Here is a 27,378-nt window from a genome sequence, read left to right as displayed (position 1 = left end):
GGAAATGAAACAACAAAATGAACTGGAGGGACCGTCAGACATGGTTTAGTATACGATTAATTGGATGATCATGACATTCTTACCTATCCAGGATCCTTGCGCCTCGGTCACTACAAAGTGATTCAGCTTATCTTGAAGCAGTGGTATTGCAGGAGAGGACCACGACATGAAGGTTCCTGCTGACAGCGCTCCCAGAGTAGCTGAAACAAGAGAATATTATTCATAACACTGAACAAAACACCTAGCCTATGTCCAAGATTACGTAATAAGAACAATTATGAACCATGTATCCCATATCTGAGTGAGAGACCTAACATTCGCCCTGAAAACTGGTCTGCTATGGGTCTGCTATTCTGAAACACAAGCAATGTACCCAAACATACGTGGGAAATCCTGAAGAAGCACACGACACTGGAAAATATTGTAGTGGACATTTTAAAAGATTCAGAGACTATTTAAATCATCACTTATACTACCCCCAAATGAGAAAAGATTAGTGTTTGGTTTCTTGTAAATATTTTTCAGATTTTTAGGTTATCACCGTCTAAATTGTAAAAATTTAAGATCCTTGTGCCTATTGACGGTTTGTGAACTGATGTTTTTTTGAAATACACACCCATCCCCTACACAGCCGGTCCGTATTTTAGGATACTGAACTGAAATGCATTCAAGCATGTCTCGCTCGTTCAGAGAAAAAATTCTGTACCCCATTGTTTTGTACGTCACTTGGTATTTCAATAGATACGAAATATCTATATATTAAAAGAATTTACTAGAAACAGCTTTGGCAAATCCGTCCGTCCATTCTGCTGGACAGATTTGCTTCATTTCTGTTTTATACTCTCCAGAATTACCTGCCGGTGAATCATTAGACATTGATAGGTCTCTAAGTTCAGCCAACTTTGAGTAAACATAAAATCAAATCATTTAATGATCACTCCAATAATTGCGGGAGAAGGCTTACCCTAGCCCGCAATACATTCTGTACTTAGCAGGTTGCTAAGCGATTTCGGGGTGCACGAAGAGGTTTCTGGCCTCGGTGGGAGTAACAGGCGTATTGACATGATAGCCTTTCAACCAGCTGGCAAGCAAGGACTAATCTTAGATCCCACAATACGCTTCGAGTCACACGTTGACCAGGCCGAAGGGGTGAACGCCGAGAAGAAGGCGATTTACCAGCCAACCGTGAACTACTATCAAGACTTATATCACCCAGACAATATTTCCGTCCATGGGCTCATGATCGGAGCTCGAGGCACAATTCCTAAAGTCATTGCACACCTGTGGGATTCTCTCGGTCTCAACCGGACACGACTTCACGACATTGCTATCGCAGCAATACGAGGTTCAATAACCATACTCTGCAATCATCTATATAACATTTGAAGAGCTGTACATCATGCACATTCCAAATTTATTCCTGAGTCCTGTGATGGTTATTTCTGTCTGGCACACTAGCAGACTCACCAGTAACTTAGAAGACAAAATACTGTGTAGTAGACATACTTTGTCCTTGTGGCAGCCTCCTCATGGGGGAAGTTGTAATAATAATAATAATAATAATAATAATAATAATAATAATAATAATAATAATAATAATAATAATAATAATAATAACAAATGAAATAATAGTCTGATATGTGATTTTCATCCTTAGTAATATCATTACATGCAGCCATGTTTGATTACTATCTGTGGAGCCAGAGAGTACACACTTCTTATGACGATGGAAGAATGCTATTCTCTACTAGACATTCTTTGATTCTCTGACCTTCCCCAGCTTCTGAATATACTCAACAGATGGCAGAACGTTCCTAATATCTTACATGTTGCTAAGAGAAAACAGTCTACGTATGTACAGACGGGGTGGTATCTGTATGACCATTAATAAAGTGCAGGTATAAACTCTTGAAAAATTAGGTAGTCTAGTTACCGGAACCAGTATTCAACCGCGGTCAATTGTATGTTGCACTATCTCGGGCTAGATCGCTTGAAAATATTAAGATCCAGATATGGCCGAATGGTCTAAGCGCAGAGAATATGGTATGGAAAGAAGTGTTATCAACTACATTTCCGGTATTAAATGTTCATAAAAGGATTGAAAAGGGCAGGCAAAGCAATATGACTACGACAAGCATATCAAGACGAGTTATCTGACCTATTTATAACGAATACTGAGGAGCAGCATGGGTCGACAAATATATTAGTAATTTACTATTTAAGGCATTAACAATATGAAAGGTGATGGTATAAGATATACCATTCATATTATACTGATTTTTCCGCAGCTGTTGGCTCGTGGGTGCGAACTGTGACGCACAAGGAGATTTGGACCTATTTCACGACCGGATGCCCTTCCTGACGCCAACACTATGCTTTTTTTTTTGCTAGTGGCTTTACGTCGCACAGTCACAGATAGGATAGGAAAGGTCTAGGAGTTGGAAGGAAGCAGCCGTGGTATTAATTAAGGTACAGCCCCAGCATTTGCCGGGTGTGAAAATGGGAAACCACGGAAAACTATTTTCAGAGCTTCCGACAGTGGGATTCGAACCCACTATCTCACGGATACAAGCTCACAGCCGCGCGCCCCAACACTATATGGAGGGATGTTATCACTATTGCGCATTTCTGAGGGGGTTGGTAGTGGGATGTGCTGTCTGCATGTGAAGAGGAGGGTGTTGGAACAGACACAGACACCCAGTCCCGGGGCCAGAAGAATCGAATGTGGGTATCGAACCCTGGAACTTCTGAACAGAAGGCCTCAACGCTGACCATTCAGTCAATGAGTTGGACATATAATATGCTATTAATATGTTGAAATTAATGCTGCAGGGACGAATACAATGTATCTCCAATTTACACTGATAAATGGAAGTCGACGTATAATGGTAAATATAAAAATGAAAATAGACAAAAATTTATGCAGCACTGCCAGGCACCGTAGGAACTTAAAACTTGGTACCAGGAAACCTGATACCGTCAAGATCCCTTGGAAAAAAATCACAATTTCCCCAAATCCCCTGGGAGAGCCAGGCTCAGAGTTTCGAAATTGGGAACCAGAAACAAAATAGTATAACTACGCAAACTTAGGCGATGATTAGGACTTTCATGAACTTAAATATTTCTCGAAAGTCCGAATTACGTTTTAACATAAAAACTCTAGAAATTGTTGTGGAAAATTTTCGAGATATTAAGGAAGTAAGGAGAAATATTGTGTAACATGTAAAAGGGAAGACCACGTGGTCTCAATCTTGTCAAGAAAAAGAAATCATTCGTCAATTAAAAAAATATTTAGACTTTCAGGGCCGGCCTCGGCGTCTCAATGTAGGGCAAAAGGAGATATGTTCATGAGTCTGCTAGAGCGATGAAGATCAATGCACGTAGCTAGAGACATCTGTTGAGAACTCAAGGAACTAGTACTAATGTTGAAATGTAAGAGGAAAATGTTAATTGTTAAGCATGTATCAAATTGAACAAATTGCAATAAAAGAGTACTCTCTCCCATAATTCCGGTATCCGGAACTAGGGGATGGGCGTACTCCATTCTATTCTATTCTATTCTATTCTACTAATGTTGAAATACTTAGTCTGCAATAGGGACACTTACTCAAAAATTTATTACAAACTTACTTGTATCACGAATATACCTCCCTTTATCTTTTAGAGCATAAATTATTTTCCGGTCTTGTAGTCCGAGGGAGAGAGAGTAGATCCCTTGAGAATGCTGGGCACAGTTTCCGCAGAAACACTGAGAGCTACTAACCCAGTTAGACCACGACTTGCAAGCCCAGAAATAATTTCTCATGTATCTTACAATTATTAGTTTTGCATGGATAGGTTTTATGGCGACGGCGGTATAGAAAAGGGCTAGGAGTTGGATTTTTTTGCTATTTGCTTTACGTCACACCTACACAGATAGGTATTATGGCTACAATGGGCGAGGAAGGGCCTAGGAATTGGAAAGAAGCGGCCGTGGCCTTAATTAAGGTACAGCCCCAGCACTTGCCTGATGTGAAAATGGGAAACCATCTTCAGGGCTGCCGACAGTGGGGTTCGAACCCACTATCTCCCGGATGCGAGCTCACAGCTGCGCGCTCCTAAGCGTGAAAATGGGAAAGTACGGAGTACCATTTTCAAGAATGGGGTTCAAATCCCGAATGCTACTGGACAGCTACGCTCAAACCACGTAGCCATTCACTCGGTTTCTTATATATCGGCGCTGTTAATATAAATCCTCGTATCTACAGAACTCCTTTTCAGGAAGGACAAAAGTATTAAAGTAGAAACTTCAAAATGTGCAATCTAATATAATGGAACTTCGAAGATGACATGAGAATGATCATTTCCATTATTAAGTCGGAGAGAAACATGAGAGGATTGAATGCTATGTTGGACATTGGAACAGAAAAAGGTGGATTACTTTCCAATACTGTAGTATAGGCTAATAAGTGAAGTGAAAGCTAATGCAGAGGGCTCTCAGTTGCAGTGAACACTATGTTTTATACGAAGGAAGCGAGTATTAAACGAAACCATCCTTCTGTTTTACGACAAACTTGGGATCAGAAAGCTAACGCGTGACCGTCTGAGCCATTCAAACTAGCAATTATATTATTATTGAAAGTTACGTCATATGCTGTCTCGATATTTTTACTTCGGCCATTACTGCAGTGCAAGATTACTGTGCTCAAAATCCATCTGCAGCACGTCAGCTTTTCTGATTTACATTTATTCCCTCCGTTGAATCTCGTATCTACCCGATATGCCACTTTTTCTTAAAATTTGAAGCAAATAAGGATATATAGCGGGCGAGAGGCGGATCCGGGGAGGGGCTAAGGGTGGCTGCTTTATAGCTCTTCCCCCTTTAGTTACATTTAAAAGCTAAAAGTTTAAAAGTTTGATTAAAGTTTCAATATTTTTGGACTCAGGATACAGTACATCCCATCAGTAGAGCCCGGAATGTGGGCAAAATGCCTTTTTATAAAAATCTGGAGGATATATCGAAATGTGACATAGCGACAAACATGTTTTCGTACGTTAGGGAACGGTAGGACCAGTTATTATTTTGCCTTTTTTTGTGTCTAATTTAGCTTCTGCAGCGTATTTGATAGTTTAATGCCTTTTTTGCCTCTTTTAATTTTTTGTGGATATTTTATGTTTTTATTTATGCATTAAAATTAACCAATTGAAATAAAATATTATATAATTCCAGTGTACTGTAGTAATAAAAAGAAAATATCATTTTAACTTAATAAATAATGTTTACATAAGTGATATTTTCATAGTAAACACATCTCTACCGAAACCTCCAAAAGCCAAATGATCGAGAGGGCTGCCAGGCCCGTCTTTGCTACGTAAAATTAAGTGTTGGTGGTGATTATTGTCTTAGACCTTGAACGTGCAATTTATTATTTCGTTTAAATATGGTGTTTTCTTCATTCCAAAAGTAATGCATTATTATTAGATATATATTTTAAAAATTATTTGACAAAATAAATATTTTTAAATGTATTTGGATCAGTCAAAATGTTCAGAGTTTTGAATGTTTTTACGTACCGGTATATGCAAAGCCGTATGATTACTGTGCTATTGCCGCACTTCAATGTTAGGGATGTCGTTTCTCACGAATTCTTCGAGGTAAACAAAATTTAATTGTTTTACCTGAAGTGTCTAAAGTTTATATATCATAAAATAAAAGATGCTAAATTTTTAATAAATCCGCGATCCAGGGAGCTCGTCTGTAAGGTAGAAGCCAATGCTCACTTGTAAACTTGTGAAGCAGATATAACAGGCAAGTAAATTATCCTTTGCACATGTGCAACGCTCTGTATTTAAGGGTTAAGAGGAAAAATAACTTGGTAACCATCCTATATTAACACTAATCAGACCGGGCGAGCTGGCCGTGCGGTTAGAGGCGCGCGGCTGTGAGCTTGCATCGGGGAGATAGTGGGTTCGAATCCCACTGTCCGCAGCCCTGGAGATGGTTTTGTCTGGTTTGCCATTTTCACACCAGGCAAATGCTGGGGTTGTACCTTAATTAAGGCCACGGCCGCTTAATTCCAACTCCTAGGCCTTTCCTATCCCACCGTCACCATAAGACCTATCTGTGTCGGTGCGACGTAAAGCCACTAGCAAAGAAAACACTAATCAGAAGGAAAATGGAAGAATTAAGGAAGGGAAGGCACAAGAAGAGCGTGAAAATGAAAAACTCTCTATGGCCTCGCAAATCTACCGTTGGGGTAGGAAAAGAACAAGATTTTACCAAGGGAGGTCAGACAGGAAAGGTAAGAGCAAGGAACCTGACACAAGTAAATGGAAGCAACGCCAGACTCAGCTAAGAGAACTGTGATCGTCAACCCACGCTCCCAAGTTGAGAGGCCCTGGTCCCACTTATAGTCTCTTCTTACGACAGACAGGGGTATACCGTTGACTTTATTCTGTTATCCCCACCCACAGGGGGATGTAAGACTAAGTACTAAAATGTGATGCAGATGTGTGTTACGTATCTTACATTAAATCATCTTTATTATTTTAGTGCCCATTTTGGTCATTATAAACGCCTATTTTAATTGTTTTACTGTCTATTTCCTAAATGTCCAGTGCTTATTTGCCTGCCTATTTTTAGAAAAAGTGGTCCGGCTCCATGGCTAAATGGTTAGCGTGCTGGCCTTTGGTCACAGGGGTCCCGGGTTCGATTCCCGGCGGGGTCGGGAATTTTAATCATCATTGGTTAAGTTCGCTGGCACGGGAGCTGGGTGTATGTGTCGTCTTCATCATCATTTCATCCTCATCACGACGCGCAGGTCGCCTACGGACGTAAAATCAAAAGACCTACACCTGGCGATCCGAACTTGTACTCGGACACTCTCGACACTAAAAGGCATACGACATTTCATTTTTTTTAAAGCAAAAGTAAATGCCTGAACTTCCAGCCTCTACTCATTAGTGACAACGTTTGTCTCTGCTTCGGCGAAAAGAATGTTGCTCTTCAAACAGTGTTATCAGTGAACCCAATATCAGCGAGTCAAAAAAGACCAAGTAAAAAGCATTTTGTCTGCTCATTGGGTAGGAAGGCATGATAGCTTCATTGTATCTCAGGAACTAATATTACATGTTTAAAGTTTCTCGAACGAATAGAAGAAGATACAGAAAGTAAGACGTTAAGTAAAGCTGTTCCTTTCGTCGCAGCTTTGAGAAGAAGTGAATTTATCATTGGTTTGGAAATAGGTGCATTGTCTTACATTGGCACCGTAATAGGAAAGTTGAATATAATGAGCTCTACGTAATGAAGATTTCTTTCCCAATATTAGACTATTGCTACAAATATTTGTCACGCTGCCAATCATGACAGCCTCTACAGACAGAAGTTTCTCCGCCCTACGTAAGCTAAAATCCTACAAGTACAATGGGAGAGAGCCGGCTTAATGGCCTTGCATTAGCAAACATCCATAAGCAAAGGGAAATAAATGCTGAAGATGTCTTAATTCAAAACCACGAAGGCCGGATATTTCTAACAACTCAAATGTTGATTGATGTGAATTGCTAATACATAACCGTACATAGTAAAGTTGATGTACTTTAAAACTTATATAATTGAATTTTGTGGTGAAATTAATATAAATAAATTACCTTAACTAGCGTTTACTATACCGTAAAAATTTTCTTAAAATAATCTTGAGAAATTTTATCACTATGGAAGTAAAATATCCCAATTACTCGTTTTTGATTTTTGGTGTGGATTATTTTAAGTTAGCCTCTCCCTTTAGGGATTCCTGGATCCGCCTCTGCAGTGGGCCGTAATTTACCATAATTTAGAGTATTGCGATAGAGTATACCGTCCTATATTCATTGTGGCCATTTTGATGCATGCATTTTCCTCCTTATGAGCTTGTTCGGTCAATATACGACATTCATTTTTCATGAGTTTATAGAGGAACAAAACAAGAGTTCGAGGTCTTGTCGTGAGTAAACAACACGCTGGTAGGTCTCTCGCACCATTCAAATGACGTCGGCATCTTCCGACCATCGTGACGTCAGCATGACCTTCCCAGATACTTATCTGAGATAAATGTAACAAATGTTCAGCTGTAATATAAAAGTCAATTTCCCTTGAAGTGCGCAGCGAAACCCATCTCCTGATTTTATATCATGCATTTGTTGACGTCATATTCCTCTTTCGGAGCGCTATCCTAAAGCTTGTGATGTCACAAGTGAACATTTCATTCCTCATAGAGCCACGCCTACCTTTGTAGCTCAGTGGCGTAGCTGCTGTGTTTCCGTCGAGTAATTTCTAAAGCGCACAACTCCTTACACTTCGTGATGAGGGTGCTAAAGGGCAGCAGTTCTCAGACAAAAGCGCAGGGCTATATTTCTCTCATTACGCCAGTCCTGGAATATTGGATCCATACCAAGCAGGACTCATCAAGGAACTTGGGATGGTACAGCATAAGACTGCAAGATTCGTATTTAACGATTTCAATCCGAGAGGTGGTGTGAAAAGTTTTATAGAAAAATTCGGGTGAGAGACACTGGGGACTAGAAGGAAACGAACACGGTTAAGTGCCATGTATAAGCCATCTGGGGCAGAGTTGAACAGTCGACTAGAAAAGCCTGGTTATATAAGTAGGACAGATCATCCGCATAAAGTACGAGGTAGATCGCAGAAAACTAACTATACCTGCGGCTGCCTTAGAGCCTTTTCCCCAAAAATGTAGGCTGCTTCAAGAACTGACTCCAGCATTCTGTAAATTGTATGCAAATTTCTATATGATAGTGCCATATTTTAATACAACCCACTGTAAATTGTAGTATTCTGGCATCTGAATTATTTAATGTATGTGTGAATATGTATATGAACATGCTGTATTTACAACGCTAAGATTGATCTTCATCGTACTGTAAGTCATAGTGTAAAATTTTGAATTACTTAAGGTACATGTGAATTTGTATATGGCGGTGTTGTAATGTTAAGCCAATAGTAAGCTCAACCTATAGTATTGTAAGCCGTAGTGTTAAGCACTGGAAATACTTAAGTTGTGCGTAAAATTGTATATAATGATGGTGGATTTAGAATGTTAAACTGGCAGTAGCCTATTTCTTGTAATATTGTCTTTCCATGGTATTGCTTGATGTAATCTTGTTGTTTAATTATGTTTTAACTTTATTTTATTATCACACTACTGTAGGTGACCATTGCCACCGGCATATTTCCCAATAGCGATGTATTTGTTAATAATAATAATAATAATAATAATAATAATAATTATAATAATAATAATAATAATGGCAACTCAGAAAACTGGAGCTGAAGGAAAGGAGGATCCTGAGAAATATCATGGGTCCTATGAAGGCAAGTACAGAATCAGGCACAACAATGAACTGTATGTATCAACAATTAGATAGCATTACAGCATCTATGAGGAAGAGGAGATTTAACTTTTATGGTCATATCATGAGAATGGACAATCAGAGGCTCATCTCCAGAATCTTCCAAATCATCTCTAGAGAGAATGCGAGTAATGCCAAGTGGGCAAGACTTGTCAGAAAATACCTTCAACAATTGGACATTGCTCGCAGTGAAATCTATGACAGGAATAGGTAAAGAATGTTGATCAGAACATCAAACTCTCTCCAGTCACTAGCAGAAAAGAACAGTGCGTCCGGGAGGAGGTGTGAAATGGACTCTGGAGCGGAAAGACGTTCACAGTGCAAGAATAAAAGAGTAGTCGTCTAAGAAGAAAGCTGCTAGAGATAAGAACCACGTGGTCCATAGCAGGCCCAAACGGAACTTAAAAAAAACTAACAATGATCGAGATTGGAATTCAGGAGGATACCACGATGGAATTTATACCATTAAAATTAGATGGTGTAAGGGAGTGTATCGATTGTAATTTCCCGTCCTAAACCCAAAAACCAGCCAAGCGACTCCTGACTGGAATAAGGTGAAGAAGAAGTAAGAATGGAACAGAGCTTGTGGTGATTGCTGATATCGTGGTTATGAGAACTCAAGTTTTACGTCAAACGTGAGCTGCAGGAAAGTGACTTTGCTGCTGGCCTTTGGCCCAGGGGGTCCTGGATTCGATTCCTGGCCGGGTCCAGGATTTTAATCTTTATTGGTTAATTCAGATATCTCTGGGGCTGGATGTGTGTGTATTCTTTAGCATTAGAAATCATCATGAGTAGGGCTCCATTCTCACAGAAGCGTATGTGATGGTGGTGCTGATTATCGTTTTAATAGGAAGTACAACCGGGCAACAATTAACACTAATCAGAGTGAAAATTGAAAGGGGCCCTACACTTCCAAAAATGGAGGTATCGGCCAACAAGAGAGAAAAGGGCCACGAAGGGCTTGAAACTGAGACTCCCAATGCCTCGGAAACCTAATACGGTCGAGGTTGGGAAAGGACAAGTTTTTACCAAAGGAAAATCAAATGGCGTACGGCTTTCAGTGCCAGGAGTGTCCGAGGACATGTTCGGCTCGCCAGGTGCAAGTCTTTTGATTTGACTCCCGTAGGTGACCTGCGCGTCGTGATGGGGATGAAATGATAATGGAGACGACGCATACACCTAGCCCCCGTGCCAGCGCAATTAACCAATGATAGTTAAAATTCCGACCCTGCCGGGAATCGAACCCGGAAATCCTGTGACGAAAGACCAGCACGCTAACCATTTATCCATGGAGTCGGACTGACCAAAGGAGGTCGGATAGGATAAATGAAACTGAGGAGCTTGGCACAAATAAGTGTAAGCAATGGCAGGACTCAGCTAAGGATCCGTGGTCGCCAACCCACGTTCCATATTTAAAATCCTCTGGGCCCCTTTTAGTCGCCTCTTACGACACGCGGCGGATATCGCCTCCACCCACAGAGTGATGTTATGCAAGAGCCAGAACCTTGTCTATTTCAACATCCTCATTATAAATGGTTGATAACCCTTGTGTCAAACATTTGTCATCGTCAACATCATATCACCAGTCACTGAAAAAATTGGGTATGAGATTTTTGTTTTCACTATGCCAGAAAAAGTGTGAGGGTCGCGAGAAGAACCAACTGACACGGGTATGTAAGAATCTCGAATAAAGTGACATACACAGTCACGGTGTTCTAAATTTTTTCCGCCAGTGTATTTAGAATGCCAGAGCGATTTAAGGCATTTTTTTCAAGTTTCCATTTAACAGACTACACAGCGTAAAGTAACCAATATTTTTATCTGAAATTTTCTTCACATGTTAATAAAAATATGCATTGACTACTGATATCGACTTACGTACAGTGAGTGATACTCCTAAATATTTCAACTTTTTAAAAACACTTTGCTGAACCGGAACTGAGATTCCTCATAAAAAAGTTACTGGAACATAGTCAGCACACTGAAGTATGAACTTCTTCTTTAACTTGACCTCAGTTAAAATTCAATATGTTTTAAAGATGTGCTCATTAATAATAAACATACAAGAAAATGCAGCTTTGTAGAGGTTAAATAGTAAAATGTTTAAAAACGTCATGGATATATTTTATTCTATTGATTACATTTATAAGCTTATTTATTTATTGCCAGTAAAATTAACTTGTGACTTTTTTCCACTCACTAGTATCAAAGTTACGAGAAAATCTGTCTGAAGAATATTCCATACTGCCCGCTGTTTATACGTATTAAATGTTGTTGTTTTATTGTTTTAATTATAAGAAACACTGTGTTCTAAAATCCTGAATTTCAGAAACGTATTTTGCAAAAAAAAAAATTTTTCATTGTAATTTTTATCACAAGTTTTCAAATATCGAAACTTGTGACTTATTGAGGGTGGGGTGAGCGTATGTGTGAAAAGGGGACAACATGTGTGGGTATGCGGTCAGGTACCTAAAGCTTTAGAAAATAAGCATTGCTACAATACAAATGCCCAAGGAGAAAAACAAAGAAATACATTAGATAAAGGAGTTAAAATATAGATCTGCTAACAAGAGTGAATTTTTATATTACTGTATTGTATGAAACAACAATATTATTACTGCAGTGACGTTATCCAGAGGAAAATGTCTCGTGTCCTTGTGTTTGGATGAAAATCATCATAGCAGTAATGATGAGGTTAGTACAACCACTCGACACACTCACCTACAAAATTAACGGCTTGTAACGATGTAAGATACGAAATTAAAATGACAAGCCCTATTCGATATTTATGAATACCGATGAGAACTTTATGAGGTAAATATCAACAAATATACATCAGGTTGAACAATAATTATTCTCCATACCTAGAATCTTTCTTGGTACCTTCATGGTCAAATGCTGAATCTGTGTGTACTGCCAAAATTGCAAGTCAATAGCGATCCCAATCTGTCTGACACTGATTATCAACTGTCCAATGATCCGAGTGAAGCACAGACACAGATACAGGTGGTGTTACTATAAGCAGACAAACACATATTTTCTAGTGTCTAATAGGAAAAACCGACAATATACCGTATTAATAATCGCAATTATAAGACTTGATCTCCCACATAATAAATACTATTTTCATTTTGATGTATTAAATACATTTTGTAGTACCGGTTTCGGCCTGTATTATAGGCTATCTTCAGCTGCTGAAGACAATATATTAGTGCTGGCCTTTCGTCAAAGGGGTCCCTGGTTTTGATGCCCGGCAGGGTCGGGAATTTTAAACTTAATTGGTTAATTTCGCTGGCATGGGGGCTGGGTGTATGTGTCCTCTTCATCATTTCATTCTCATCACGACGCGCCGGTCGCCTACGGTGGCCATATCAAAAGACCTGCATCTGGCGAGCCGAACTTGTCCTCGGACACTCCCGGCACTAAAAGCCATACGTCATTTTGTTTCAGAGGATGGTTGCCTAGTTGTACTTCCTCTTAAAACAATAATCACCACAATCACCACCACCATCTAAGTTGTGCAAGGTTGGCATTTCAGCAGCTTAGCCGTTAAATCTCGCAGGCAGGCAAATAAAATCTATTAAAATGTTAATAATAATCATCTTACAATAACGAATAATCTCTTTGTTGATATAACTTGGCAATAGGCTATATTGTATTACTTCTACCTGCTGTAATTAAATTTATATTAAGTTATTTATATGGTTAAAAATGTATTTACCGGGCGAGTTGGCCGTGTAGTTAGGGGCGCGCGGCTGTGAGCTTGCATCTGGGAGATAGTGGGTTCGAACCCCACTGTCGGCAGCGCTAAAGATGATTTTCCGTGGTTTCCCATTTTCACACCAGGCAAATGCTGGGGCTGTACCTTAAGGAAGACATCGACAGCTTCCTTCCCACTCTTGGGTCTCTCCAATCGCATTGTCGGCATAAGACCTATCTGTGTCTGTGCGACGTACAGAAAAAAAAATTGAGGGGGCCCGAATTTGTATTTTGGCAGGCGGGCCCGTATCACATTCGTTACGCCCCTGCCTTATATGAAGGTATTCTCACAGAAAAGAGGATCATTTGGGTAACAAGGCTAATACGTTGTAATTACATTATTGCTCTATAACGAGACACTGGAAACCACGTGTCCCTTTTACCAGTATACTCAGAAGGTATCTCTGAACATCCTCCGAATTTTTTCCGGTGGATTTCGGCTTCACCCCGTATGTGCAGGAGACTTCAAACTGGAGGGCATGGAGTGAACAAGATTTGAACTGACAGTCCTCTTCCGGGATGGTGTGCTATAATAAACAAGAAGACGGCGACATGTGTGATAAGAGCGTGGCGTGATCGTAGATAGCATTCGGCCGTGTCCTTTGACACGAGTCAGCGGTTGTACTGTGAACCGGACTCTCAGTAGTCAGGGTAGGTCGCGACAGTCCTCTGGTTCTCCATTTCAACACCACGAGTATCGGGATAGCTCAGTCCTTTTGAAGAGATTGCTGAGGTGACTGATATATCGCTACCGAATCTTTATTTTTTGCTATTTGTTCGGGGCGTCGACCTTGAAAGATCTTTTGCCCCTACTTGCAGTATATGTGAGGAACCTACGTGTATTTTTTTTGTAAATGGCGGAAGTGTAAAGTGTTGAATGTGAGAAAAGGAACGTTAAGAACGACACAAACGCCCAGTCCCCAGGGCAGGGATATAAATCATTTACGATTAAAAACCCCTGACCCGACTGGGAATCGTACCCGGGGCCGACGGGTGACAGGCGGACGCGTTGCCCCCTACACCGCGCGGCCGGACTCTTTACCGACTTACTAATCCTGTTAACACCCCGCCTCTCAAAAACCACACAGCAACTTGCTTTGTCGATAAATACAGCAGCTATTAGTTTGCGTTAAACCCATCACCGTAATAATTGTTATTCTGGAGATTAACCACCTGTAAACAATTTTATATATTTTACGTATTGTCACTGAAAGAAGTCACTCTTGCATTGTCCATTTTGCGATTTGAAATTTTAGCTCCAGGGTACTGAAGGACACAGCTGCGTATTTTCTATTTCCCTCCCTGAATTACAGGATCACAGACGCAACAGAAGCACAGGTCTCTCAGCTCTGAATCGTGCCACTTACCAGTAGTGGCGACTGGGAATTAGAAGTGGGGGAGGGGAGAGGCGGAAAATTTACTGGCAAGAGAAAGTATCCGGGTTTGTTAATAATTAAAGAAAATAAAGGAACGAATTAGCTGGTAAGACAACAGGGTTTGTACAAATTGCTTTCTTAATAATTCCTGTAATTCCTAGTTTCAAGTGGCTAAAATGCAATAAAAATATAATGCGATACACAAAATTTATGTTTCAGATTGCCGTACATTGTACGGTTATATTCAAAAATTATTTCCTCTATAAGCTAAAGTAAGGGTGTATTCTGCCCGAAGGCAGGTCCGAACCTCCGCAGAGGTGTGCCTGAGCCGGAGTTTACGTGCGGTAGAGTGGCCAGTTCCTTTCCGCTCCATTCCCTTACCCACCACCGACAGCGCGTGGCAACCCATCCAAATCTTGACCATGCTCAATGTTTCTTAACTTCGGAGATCTCACGGGATCCGGTGTTGGCATCCTCTATACAACACCGGGGATTTTTAATACATTTATCTTGACCGACTTACGAATCCTGTTAACACCACGTCTCTCAAAAATCACACAGCAACCTGCTTTGTCGATAAATACGGCAGCGCAGCTATTATTTGCATTAAATCCATCTGAATCACCGTCATCATCATCATCATCAACTGTTTACCCTCCAGGTTCGGTTTTTCCCTCGGACTCAGCGAGGGATCCCAACTCTACCGCCTCAAGGGCAGTGTCCTGGAGCTTCAGACTCTTGGTCGTGGGATACAACTGGGGAGTATGACCAGTACCTCGCCCAGGCGGCCTCACCTGCTATGGTGAACAGGGGCCTTGTAGGGGGATGGGAAGATTGGAAGGGATAGGCAAGGATGAGGGAAGGAAGCGGCCGTGGCCTTAAGTTAGGGACCATCCCGGCATTCTCCTGGAGGTGAAGTGGGAAACCACGGAAAACCACTTCGAGGATGGCTGAGGTGGGAATCGAACCCACCTCTACTCAGTTGACCTCCCGAGGCTGAGTGGACCCCGTTCCAGCCCTCGTACCACTTTTCAAATTTCGTGGCAGAGCCGGGAATCGAACCCGGACCTCCGGGGGTGGCAGCTAATCACGCTAACCACTACACCACAGAGGCGGCCTGAATCACCGTAATAATTGTAATTCTGGAGGTTAACCACATGTAAACAATTTTATGTGGTTTATGTATCGTCACTAAAAGAAGAATGAGAGAGCACTATTGAGTATTCCTGGCATTTAATCTTTTATTAGACCTAACCTCTAAATGTGCAGCATTGCATATGTGCAAAGGAGAACTTGCTTCCTATACATCCTCTTAGCCAGCTGAGTACTGTTACAACAAAATGAAAACCAAAAGACGGTATTTTCGATTTTCTTTACCGTCTGATTGATATGGCAGTGCTAGATGTGTGGTTTATGTCTAGAAATTAGAATTTACGCAAACAAATTGTAAGACCTTCAACCAGAAAAGAGTCCGCAAAGCTTGTTTCAGATTGGAGACTGGAATTCCGAGGTACAATCCACTATATGCAAGAAATGTGAAGCGAGCCTCTGTCAGAAGAGAGAGAAAATCGTTTCAAACTTTTTATGCTAATAATCTGTGTTCAAGTGTAAGTTTTATCAGTGAAGGCAAAATCAGCACTAAAATGTTGTTCACCTCAGAACATTAAAAAGCACGGACAATCTCTAAGGCTAAAGTGTGCTCGCAATCTATGTAGCTAATTGCATGGCTTTGCATGTACGAAATAGTCTAAAACTCATCATATTTTGACTTCGAATTTACAAAAATTTATAGCAATACTTTTCTGATGATTATGCATTTCTTTAGGGATGAAACATTAATACAAATAGCGCATTTACCGGGCGAATTGGCCGCGTGAGGTTTAGTGCACGCAGCTGTGAGCTTGCATCCGTGAGATAGTAGGAACGAACCCCACTGTCGGCTGCCCTGAAGATGGTTTTCCGTGGTTTCTCATTTGTACACCAGGCAAATGCTGGAGCTGTACCTTAATTAAGGCCACGGCCGCTTCCTTCCCATTCGTAAGCCTTTCCTATCCCATCGTGGCCGTAAGACCTATCTGTGTCGGCGCGACGTAAAGCAAAAAAAAAAAAAAAAAAAAAAACAAACAAACTATAACGCATTTAAGGGTTAAGTTTTTATTTTGAATTCGTCTCGTCTTCTTCATCTGTTTACACACCAGGGTCGGCTTTCCCTCGGACTCAGCGAGGGATCCCACCTCTACCGCCGCAAGGGCAGTGTAATGGAGCTTCAGACTCTGGGTATGGGGATACAACTGGGGAGTATGACCAGTACCTCGCCCAGGCGACCTCACCCGCTATGCTGAACAGGGGCCTTGTGGGGGATGAGAAGTTCGGAAGGGATAGACAAGGAAGAGGGAAGGAGGCGGCCGTGGCCTTAAGTTAGGTACCATCTCGGCATTTGCCTGGAGGAGAAGTGGGAAACCACTGGAAACCACTTCCAGGATGGCTGAGGAGGGAATCGGAGCCCCTCTACTCAGTTGACCTCCCGAGGCTGAGTGGACCCCGTTCCAGCCCTCGTACCACTTTTCAAATTTCGTGACAGAGCCGGGAATCGAACCCGGGCCTCCGGGGATGGCAGCTAATCACACTAACCACTACACCACAGAGGCGGACACTTGAATTCTAATTTAATTAAATATAATATATTCTTATATTAAGTTAGTTATTAAGTCTTATTGTCCGCCTCTGTGGTGTAGTGGTTAGCGTGATTAGCTGCCATCCCCGGAGGCCCGGGTTCGATTCCCGGCTCTGCCACGAAAATTTGAAAAGTGGTACGAGGGCTGGAACGGGGTCCACTCAGCCTCGGGAGGTCAACTGAGTAGAGGTGGGTTCGATTCCCACCTCAGCCACCCTAGAAGTGGTTTTCCGTGGTTTCCCACTTCTCCTCCAGGCGAATGCCGGGATGGTACCTAACTTAAGGCCACGGCCGCTTCCTTCCCTCTTCCTTGTCTATCCCTTCCAATCTTCCCATCCCTCCACAAGGCCCCTGTTCAGCATAGCAGGTGAGGCCGCCTGGGCGAGGTACTGGTCATTCTCCCCAGTTGTATCCCCGACCAAGAGTCTGAAGCTCCAGGACACTGCCCTTGAGGCGGTAGAGGTAGGATCCCTCGCTGAGTCCGAGGGAAAAGCCGAACCTGGAGGGTAAACAGATGATGATGATGATGATGATGATGATTAAGTCTTATTAAGTTAGGGAGGGAGGAGAAAGATGATTTATTGAGGATCTACCAACTTCTGTTGCTGTAAATTTACAGTCTATATAGTGCTGTAGAGGTGGGATTTTACTATTCCCATGAACTACTGTTTGCATTAAGTACAATTCCATTTTTAGCAACTTAAACTTCTTCAGGGACTTCATAAAAATGCCGGTACCCTACTGTACATTGTCCTCAACGGCACATACACACAGTTGATCGCGGAGAGACGTGAGTGTCGGTTGTACTTTCCTGCTAGTGAACGGAGCTTGTCTGTGACATGCAATTGACTGTCAGTTCAAAGTGTTACAGCGAACGATTTCTGTGTAACTTTGCTACAGTTATCATGAAATACTGCACTGCTGTGTAACATTTGATAAAAATAAAAAGTACATACTAAATTAAAAAAAAGGAACTCCCACAGATGCTCTGAAAGGTCAACAGTTGCGTCATTAACACTGAAAATATTGTGTCAAGGGTGTTCATTATAATAATGATACTATTGGTCTTAATGTCCTACTAACTATTGCAACGGATTTCAGAGACATTGAGATGCCAAAAGTTTGTTCCTGACGTTTTTCTTACATGCCAGTAAGTCTCTTGGAATGATTCAGGACATCTTGAGATACCATCAGGCTCAGCCGATATCTATCCCACAAATGTGGGCTCAGAAATTAAAAGTCTGATTTACCCAGTCCGGCGTCAAGGGCATTCCATACGAGAGAGCAAATTGACAGTAATTGTATTCCATCTGTCACCCTCGTAGAAGAGGAATTTATCCCTAACCACGATGATTATTGTTTGACATCAGTCAACTATACCATAATTATGGTACGGATACCATAATTTAACTGATTTAACTGATACAGACATCACCATGTCTATTCCATCCATATAGGACTAAAATATTTCTCTGTTCAGTTTAATGTAGTATAACATTTAAAATTGCCATATGACTTCCAGAATTTCCATTATGATAGTTGCTGTGCAATTGTTTCCTCTCAGTTGTAGAGTGCCGGCCACTGGATCGCAAGATGGCGGGTTCAAACTTGGCAGTGGTAGTCGGACTTTTGAAGGGAGGAAAAAGTCCATGCAACACTCCATGTCGTACAATGCCGGCATATTTGGTGTTCACCCCTCAAACTTCATTAAAAGCTCAGCCATAGACCCCCAAGAGAGATTCGGTTTACTCTGCCATCTAGTAGGCCAAGAGCATAACGAAACGTCGAAATTAACGAGCAGGTAGCCAGAGGGCGTCAAATTAAAATGTCTGCACACTGTAGTTGAGTCCAAACCGTTATTATTATTATTGTACCGGGGGTACACTTTCTCCGTCCTGTTAAACTGCGCCCCTTTTATAAGGCCAACTGTGTTATGGGATTTGCACTACTGTTATACAAGATATTTTCTACCGCTAGATGTCTCCATCATCGGTTTTGTTGCTCCCCCCTAGTGGGTCGAGCTCTAACTAATTTATTAAGAAATTTGTACTGCGACACGTGGAAAACCTTAAGTTTTGTAGATTTTCTTTCATGTATCAAAGTTGTCAACACTCCTACTGCTTCCTTCTTCCTCAGTTATTAACCAATCATGAGTTTTTGGAATACTTCTCAAACCAATTAAAATTGGGTGTGTGTACAGGCATCCAGGGCCTATCTGTAAAGAGTTCAGGAAACTTCCCCTCGAAATGCTATAAAATCTGGGCGCTTTAAGGCCGTATTATCATCTTCATCGCTCCAGTTGATCATGTGCGGCGTGTATTAAGGAGGCAGGGGCCATAGATCGGTGTTAGGAAGGCCCAGCAAGCAAGGTAATGGCAGAATTTTCTTAATATGTGATAGCTTCAACAGATAGCTTGAGGGGAAGGTTTCAAACTTTTTACTTTATGTGAAGTCCTAATTTATGCTTTAAATGTAGATTTTCGGCAAGTCTGAGGATTCTGTTCTAATCCCTGATGGGAAACATGTAAAATAAGGCAACAAGGAGTGATCACCCTCTGTTGATTCCCATTCAAATTGCTATGGGGTGACTCAAATTTTCTATACCTCTAAATTCTTAAAACATTTTTGGGATTTTATATTTCTCGTTTAGTCATCCCTTTGGGTCATAAGCCAACTTAGAATTTTAGGAGTTTTTCAACAAGGAGTACAAGTGTTTCACCTGCTAGCCTTTTGTTCATTTCCTTTCATATTAAACCATTTCTTTTTTTACATTAATGCCATTTAGGACGGGCACTCATTGCCCCTATTTATCTGTAATGGTTTATAGACCAATGTGTAACAAACTGTTTAGCAGAAGTGATTGCAAGTGCATTATTTGAAGTTTGTCAAGCATAACCTTGTAAGAAGCTTGTGCCTCTGTGAGGCTGGACTACAGTAACTCTGGAGCTCATTCTCCTAGGATGTGAATTACTGGAGCAAACATGCTCTTATTAAAGTGTACCACAGCTATATTGCTCATCCCTTGTAGATTATCGTGTGGATAATCTTCTCTTGCTCTTGTACCTGAATTTTGTGCTTATAGTCCGCTGTTGTTAGCAGAGCTCACTTGTTGTTGTTTATTCAGAATTTCTATCGATCAAATTTTAAACTCAAAAACAAAAAAGGAAAGAAATAAAATTTAAAAATTTAGTGCTTTAATTTATGCTCTGGTCATTTCCTTGTTCGCCCATTCATCCGGCACCTTCTTACACCTCGCGACCCACGAAATTCCCGTAACTATTATTATTATTATTATTATTATTATTATTATTATTATTATTATTATTATTATTATTATTACTTGAAGCAAAGACGAAATTTCGCAGGTCAACAACAAACTTCTCCAATTACCATAATTATTTTTCACTGTCGTGATACATTAAAATATACCAGCCGCAGAACTTTGTGTATTGTGTATACACGTGCTACTTGTTCGCTGTGAATGTTTCTGTTCTAAGTAACCATATGAAATATGAACACTCAGTCAAAGTGAAAATTAATATGCCTTAATTGTGGAATAAACTGTTGACGAGAAATGTCAGCAGTGTTACTTACGGATGCGAGTGTGTAGAGGTAGCAAGTATAAACCCATAACGCATTCAACAAGGACAGAGATATTTAAGAGGTAGGTGATGATTTCTCAATTGAATTTTTGTACTCCTATAATTAGACCTCGGATTTTTAGGTGTTAAAATGGTTATTTTAGGTGCCTAAAATAGTCTCTCGAATATGAAAAAATAGGTTCTAACATGTATTTTAAGCAGATACAATTATACGTATTTAATGAGCATTTTTCGAACCCCACTGTCGGCAGTCCTGAAAATGGTTTTCCGTGGTTTCCCATTTTCACACCAGGCAAATGCTGGGGCTGTACCTTAATTAAGGCCACAGCCGCTTCCTTCCCACTCCTAGCCCTTTCCTGTCCCATCGTCGCCATAAGACATATCTGTGTCGGTGCGACGTAAAGCAAGTAGCAAAAAAAAAATGAGCATTTCTCAAGTAAAATACCATTTTTATTTTCCTATGTGCATGATAACTTTTTAAGGGGAGATGAGAAAAACACTCATCATCTTGCTGCCAACGTTATAGAATATAATTTTACCATCTGATGAGCAGGCTGAGAGCACCAATAGAAGAAATAAACTTCTCCAGGGGAGGGACTTGAGCTAGGACCTCTCTGCTGACAGGCCCGGCTCATAGTAAGCACGCTACGGTGGCATAGGTTGAAACCCACGGTGTGTCAGTGTTTAATGATCATTTTTCGGCATTACTCTCAAGCCCGACTAAGCCAAGTGCAGATTTAGCAACACCGCCTCGTAAAGCCCATTTGAACTCGCCCGCTAAGTGATCTGATCGGCTGATAAAATAACAACGGCACGAGATATCGAGTATTGTTTTCAAATTACTTATCAGTATGACAATGCTCTAACGCCCATATACTCGATTCATATTGTTTCATCCTGTATAAGTACGACTTGAAAGCTGAAACTCACACTCTGAACAAACGGACCAATGAAATGTTCTCGCATAATGAAATGAAGAGTTTTGTTTCCAGCAGTTCAATGGCCATACTTTCCCACCTAGTGAAACGCAGACAACGGGTGTGTTTACTACGGAAAGTTCTTAAGGACTTCTGGGGAGTGTAGTTTACAGCGTCCCACTTTTACGATTTTATATGAAAAATATTTCCAGAATGTACTCTTCAAGATAGTGAAAACGACTCGGTAAATATTTTAGTTTCTCGGAATAAATTAAAAGCATTTTAATCGATTTAGGGATACAATGAGAATTATGAGAATATAGGCAAATATAGGTTCTAACGTAAATTTAGGCATTCTTAGGCACTATAGTATTACAGTTTTTCTTTCTTTCTTTCTTAATCCAGGGTTGGTTTTCCCGTCTGACTCAGCGAAGGATCCCACCTCTACCGCTTCAAAGGCAGTGCGTTGGAGCGTGAGACTTTGGGTCGGGGATACAACTGGGGAGGAAGACCATTACATCGATCAGGCTGTCTCACGTGCTATGATGAACAGGGGCCTTGTGGAGAATGGGAAGATTGGAAGGAACAGGCATGTGATAGGGAAGGAAGCGGCCGTAGCCGTAAGTTAGCCGGCATTTTCCTGGAGAACATGTGGGAAACCACGGAAATCCACTTCGAGGATGGCTGAGGTGGGAATCGAACCCCCTCTTCTCAGTTGACCTCCCGAGGCTGAGTGGACCCGGTTCAAGTCTTCGTACCACTTTTCAAATGCCGGTAATCGAACCCGGGTCTCGGGTGGGGGTGGCAGCTAACCACCCTAACCACTACACCACACAGGCGGACACTACCTTTTACCCGTATAGATGGATGAAACGTGTAAATACGTCATTTAAATTATCTCTTCAGGAACAAAGTAGGTTTTCGCCTATAATCTAAGGTCTACTTGAGATGTTTGAATGTTTAATATACTGGAATAGCCCTCCATTTGTCGCAAACAATATTATTCGGAAAATATGTCATTGTTAAGGGGAGTTCGAAAGTAATTTTTGGTACATTTTTGCTTTCTTTGGATTTTGATTCCATGGTAAAATGTGCTATTTTCTGAATGAAACGACATATACATGAGTAATTTTTCAGGTAGAAGGTTGTGGTTTGTTGTATTACAAAGGATAATTTACGTAGTGCCTATTGGTAGCAGCATTGTAGAAACCAATTCAGAATATAAAATAAAAAGTGTGCTTTTTTTAAAAAAAGTGCTACCTGTATTTTGAGTAATAGTCAAGAGTACTCAGCTGCATTAATTCAAAAACGTTTAAAATGTCTCCAGGAAGAAGTGTTTTTGAGAAACGTAAGTTTTTTGTGGACAGGATTTCCAAAACTTAACCGTACCTTTCACTTTTCGGCTGTTAATTTTTCTTTCCTTCTAGTTTATCCTCTGTTCCTCTGGGCCCCGTGTCCCATTAGGTTTATTGTTATGTAATGTTATGGGATCGCATGGGTGATGTATGCATTTTCATTGCGTTGACCTATTTTTAAAATTTTCTCTCTGTTGAGTAAGTTGGAAGACAAGACAACCGTAATATCACTGATTTTTAGTCATTTCAAATTTTAAACTTCGTTTCTCAACATTTACATTTTTAATTACATTCTTCCTCATACCTTATGAGTAGGGTCCGGATTCAAGTACATATGCACTAAAATGTTGAAAATTTGCACGAAAATATGCACTAAAATAAAACAAAATACACTTATCAAACACCTTATTTAGTTTTAACTCAGTGTTAAATTGATAAAAGTGTTCCATTACTTTCAAAATTATGCATAACTGTAGGTTATTAACAGTTTTTCAATGTTTTCAGGGGTCATTGGCTTTCTGTTGTCGGACATAATTAATTTATACGATGAAAATGATCGTTCTACGTCGAATGACGTAACTGGGCGTTACTTGTACGCTGGCTCTGACTGCTTAGAACATTCTTCTGGCGATGACTGCCTGATCCCACTTATGTAGTTGCTTATGAACTGAATGTCAGAAAGAATGGAATAGCTGTCGTGAAAAGGGCCATTATCTACTTGTAACAGTGAAAGCGCTTTCCTTGATCAGGAAGGTTTCTCGTGTTGCCAGGGGATTATGTACAAAATAAATAGAGTTCATTAGATTTCTCATTTCGTTCATAAATCTTAGATAATTGATTACAAATAAGAGAAAAATATATCTATATTATGCACTAACGTTCAGAATATGCATTTGTATATGCCCACATGCATTTTTAAAAATCCGGGCCCTACTCATGAGCCACTTAGAGTAGAGTATTAAAATTCTCAGGACCGAGCTCGATAGCTGCAGTCGCTTAAGTGCGGCCAGTATCCAGTATTCGGGAGATAGCAGGCTCGAACCACACTGTCGGCAGCCCTGAAGATGGTTTTCCGTGGTTTCCCATTTTCACTGGGGATGTGCGTTAATTAAGGCCACGGCCACTTCCTTCCCACTCCTAGCCGTTTCCTGTCCCATCGTCGCCATAAGGCCTATCTGTGTCGGTGCGACGTAAAGCAAATTGCAAAAAAAAAATAAAAAAAATCTCAGGGCAGAATTTTAGCACGCCTATAATAAGACTATTGATCTAAACTGAATACATGATGTTATGTATAACCACATTTATTTAGGAGAAAGTACAAAAAATATTTTTTAAATTATCCATATAGTTAGACAGCATTATATCTTAAACCGGTAACTGTAGTCCAATAAATTTACTTCAGTAAACTAAGAACATATTCCAAAACACCAGTAAAAATTCATATACGTATCTGTGGTGATATCTGAAATAATGGGAAGTGAATTAACAAAATTTAACATTGTCGATATAGGGATTTCCAACTCCCCTTAAATATTAACTACACATTCTTTATGAAATAACTGTTGCTGCCAGGCTGAGTGGCTCAGGTTCGATCGTGGCTCAGTCCGGCGGTGTTTGAAGGTGCTCAAATACGTTAGCCTCGTGTCAGTATATTTAAAAGAACACCTGCGGGATTAAATTCCGGCACCTCGGCATCTCCAAAACCCGTAAAAGTAGTTAATGCGACGTAAAGCCAATACCATTATTAATAAGACTGTTACCAGTCTCATGTGTTACTAAGTTATTTACTCCGCAACACGTTTCAAAGACTTTGCTCCATCATCATGTGGTAATAATAATTTCGCGTGGCTATTTCTAGCCGAGTGCAGCCCTTGTAAAGCAGACCCACCGATGAGGGTGGGCGGCATCTGCCGTGTGTAGGTAACTGCGTGTTATTGTGGTGGAGGATAGTGTTATGTGTGGTGTGTGAGTTGCAGGGATGTTGGGGACAGCACAAACACCCAGCTTCCGAGCCAATGGAATCAACCAATTAAGGTTAAAATCCCCGACCCGGCCGGGAATCGAATGCGGGACCCTCTGAACCGAAGGCCAGTACGCTGACCCTTCAGCCAACGAGTCGGATATCATGTGGTGAGGTGATGACATATTCTTTGCTATGACACTGGACACATTTCCGAGAAATGTCAATGTTGTAAAAGGTGATGTGACCTCTTTAGCAGTGGCCCAGTAATCCAGATGGCCTCAAAACACTTTCCTTCTATGTTAAGAGGCCTCGGCCTACAGTCTAAAGTGCGAGCCAAGTGAAGACATCATTCGCATTGTTTATTATCTAAAGTTACATTTAGTGAAGCTAAAAAGCGCAAGGATGCAGAATGTGAAGAATTTGACGAAGATATAGAGGGTTAGAGACATACATTTCTTTCTACCACCATTTTATTTACCGGGAGAGTTGGCCGTGCGGTTAGGGGCGCGCAGCTGTGAGCTTTCATCCAGGAGATAGTGGGTTCGAATCCCACAGTAGGCAGCCCTGATGTCCATGGTTTCCCATTTTCACACCAGTCAAATGCAGGGGCTTTACCTTAATTAAGGCCACGGCCGCTTCCTTCCCATTCCTAGGCCTTCCTTATCACATCGTCACCATAAGACATATATGTATCGGTGCGACTTGAAGCGAATTGTAAAAAAGAAGAAAATTGTAAAAACCATTTTATTTCCTAGACATTACGGAGGTAATCTTTGTATGTAGTTGAAAATCAAAGGATAGCCATGCATAAAGCCGGCCCAGCGTATAGGGGTAGCGTGCCTGCCTCTTACCCGAAGGCCCCGGCTTCGATTCCCGGCCACGTCAGGGATTTTTACCTGCATCTGAGGGCTGGTTCGAGGTCCACTCTGCCTACATGATTACAATTGGAGAGCTATCTGATGGTGAGTTTGCTGCCCCGGTCTAGAAAGCCAAGAATAACGGCCGAGAGGATCCGTCGTGCTGACCACACGACACCTCGTAATCTGTAGGCCTTCGAGCTGAGCAGCAGTCGCTTGGTAGGCCACGGCCTTCGGGGCTGTTGCACCATGGTGTTTGGTTTGATTTAGTCATGTATAAAGGTAGGTATACACGTGAAAATACTGTTAGTTGCTGCTTTCTGTAGCTGTGCTCGAGGGTGTTACCATCTCCCGCGAGTGAGAGGGACAGTCCACCTGCTTGCATTGATGTGACTACGCTCAGTTCGGAAGGCATTGGCTGGGTCGTGTTGTTTTTTAACACCCCGGCAATGTTTTCCATTTGAACAGTTACCATAGCCGAGTACAGTGTGGCGTGCTCCTCACTAGCTGTTTATCTTTCCACGCGGCTTAAGATCCCAACAACTAACAGTACTCATGAATTAATGAGGCACTTTCAGGCACCCTAGAATCTTAAAACTTGGTCCTAGAGAAACCTATTCCTCCAAATCGCAAGTGAAATACAAACTTCCCAAAGGGGACCCAGTTGGAGGGTTCGAAATTTGGCTTCAGGAGCAAAGTAACTTAACTCACAAGCGTAAGTACATTCTTCACCCAGTGGGGAACTTAATTTCCATGGGCTTAGGAACAAAGCAGATGATGTGTGGGCTACATACATTGCTGAATGTATAGCCCACCTGGTGGCCATGGCCGTTAAAGGAGTCTATATTATCTTACATCATGGTTATCTGATTCGAGTCCCGTTGGTGAAGAATAATGTGCCATCATAAATTGGCTGCCACGGTAGGAGAGATAGTGATATAGAAATTCTAATCACTAGATTAGGAGCCTGGATTCAATTTCAAACCACTCCGTATTGCTCATATGGAGTGAGGGCATACTACGCAGCTGGTGGTGATTCGTCCGTCGGATGGAGACGTTAAATTTTGAGAAGATCCCTTAGTGTTATTCCACAGGAGTAGGCTACGTGCCGACACCGCATTTCACCCTCAATCTACCTCATTATCATCAGCATCCCACATTCAGATGCGCAGGTTGCTCATGGGTATCAGAGAGAGAGATAGACCTGCACCAGGCGAGAAAAATTGAATGTACTTTGGAAAATTTAAATGAAGAACACGATGGACCTAGTTCATCTGTTTATTGTCTGTCTCCACGGTTAGCGTGCTGGGCTTAGGTCTACGAGGTCCCGTATTCGATTCCCGGCCGGGTCAGAGATTTTAACCTTCATTGGTTAATTACTCAATTTCATTAAGAGTCGTGTGCCTAGTGTCTTCTTTTGTGTGTGCTATCGTAACCTTTAGAATTCATCTTCACAGAACGCAGGTCACCTATAGGACGTCAACTCGAAAG

The 27,378-nt window shown here is 41.2% G+C and overlaps 1 protein-coding gene across 1 annotated transcript in view; it reads right to left on the bottom strand.

Annotated features, from left to right (window-relative positions):
- The window catches only part of LOC136877244 (facilitated trehalose transporter Tret1), a 57,063-nt gene that overhangs the window by 17,974 nt on the left and 11,711 nt on the right, over positions 1–27,378 (bottom strand). Inside the window, exon 4 of the mRNA XM_067151105.2 lies at positions 84–200. Within this exon, the coding sequence (XP_067007206.1) occupies positions 84–200 (117 nt within the window). The remainder of the gene's footprint in view (positions 1–83; positions 201–27,378) is intronic.

The sequence above is a fragment of the Anabrus simplex genome, chromosome 7, assembly GCF_040414725.1.
Source record: "Anabrus simplex isolate iqAnaSimp1 chromosome 7, ASM4041472v1, whole genome shotgun sequence".
Lineage (NCBI taxonomy): Eukaryota > Metazoa > Arthropoda > Insecta > Orthoptera > Tettigoniidae > Anabrus > Anabrus simplex.
Note: the sequence above shows the minus strand (reverse complement) of the source record. Positions and strands in the feature narration are given on the sequence as shown.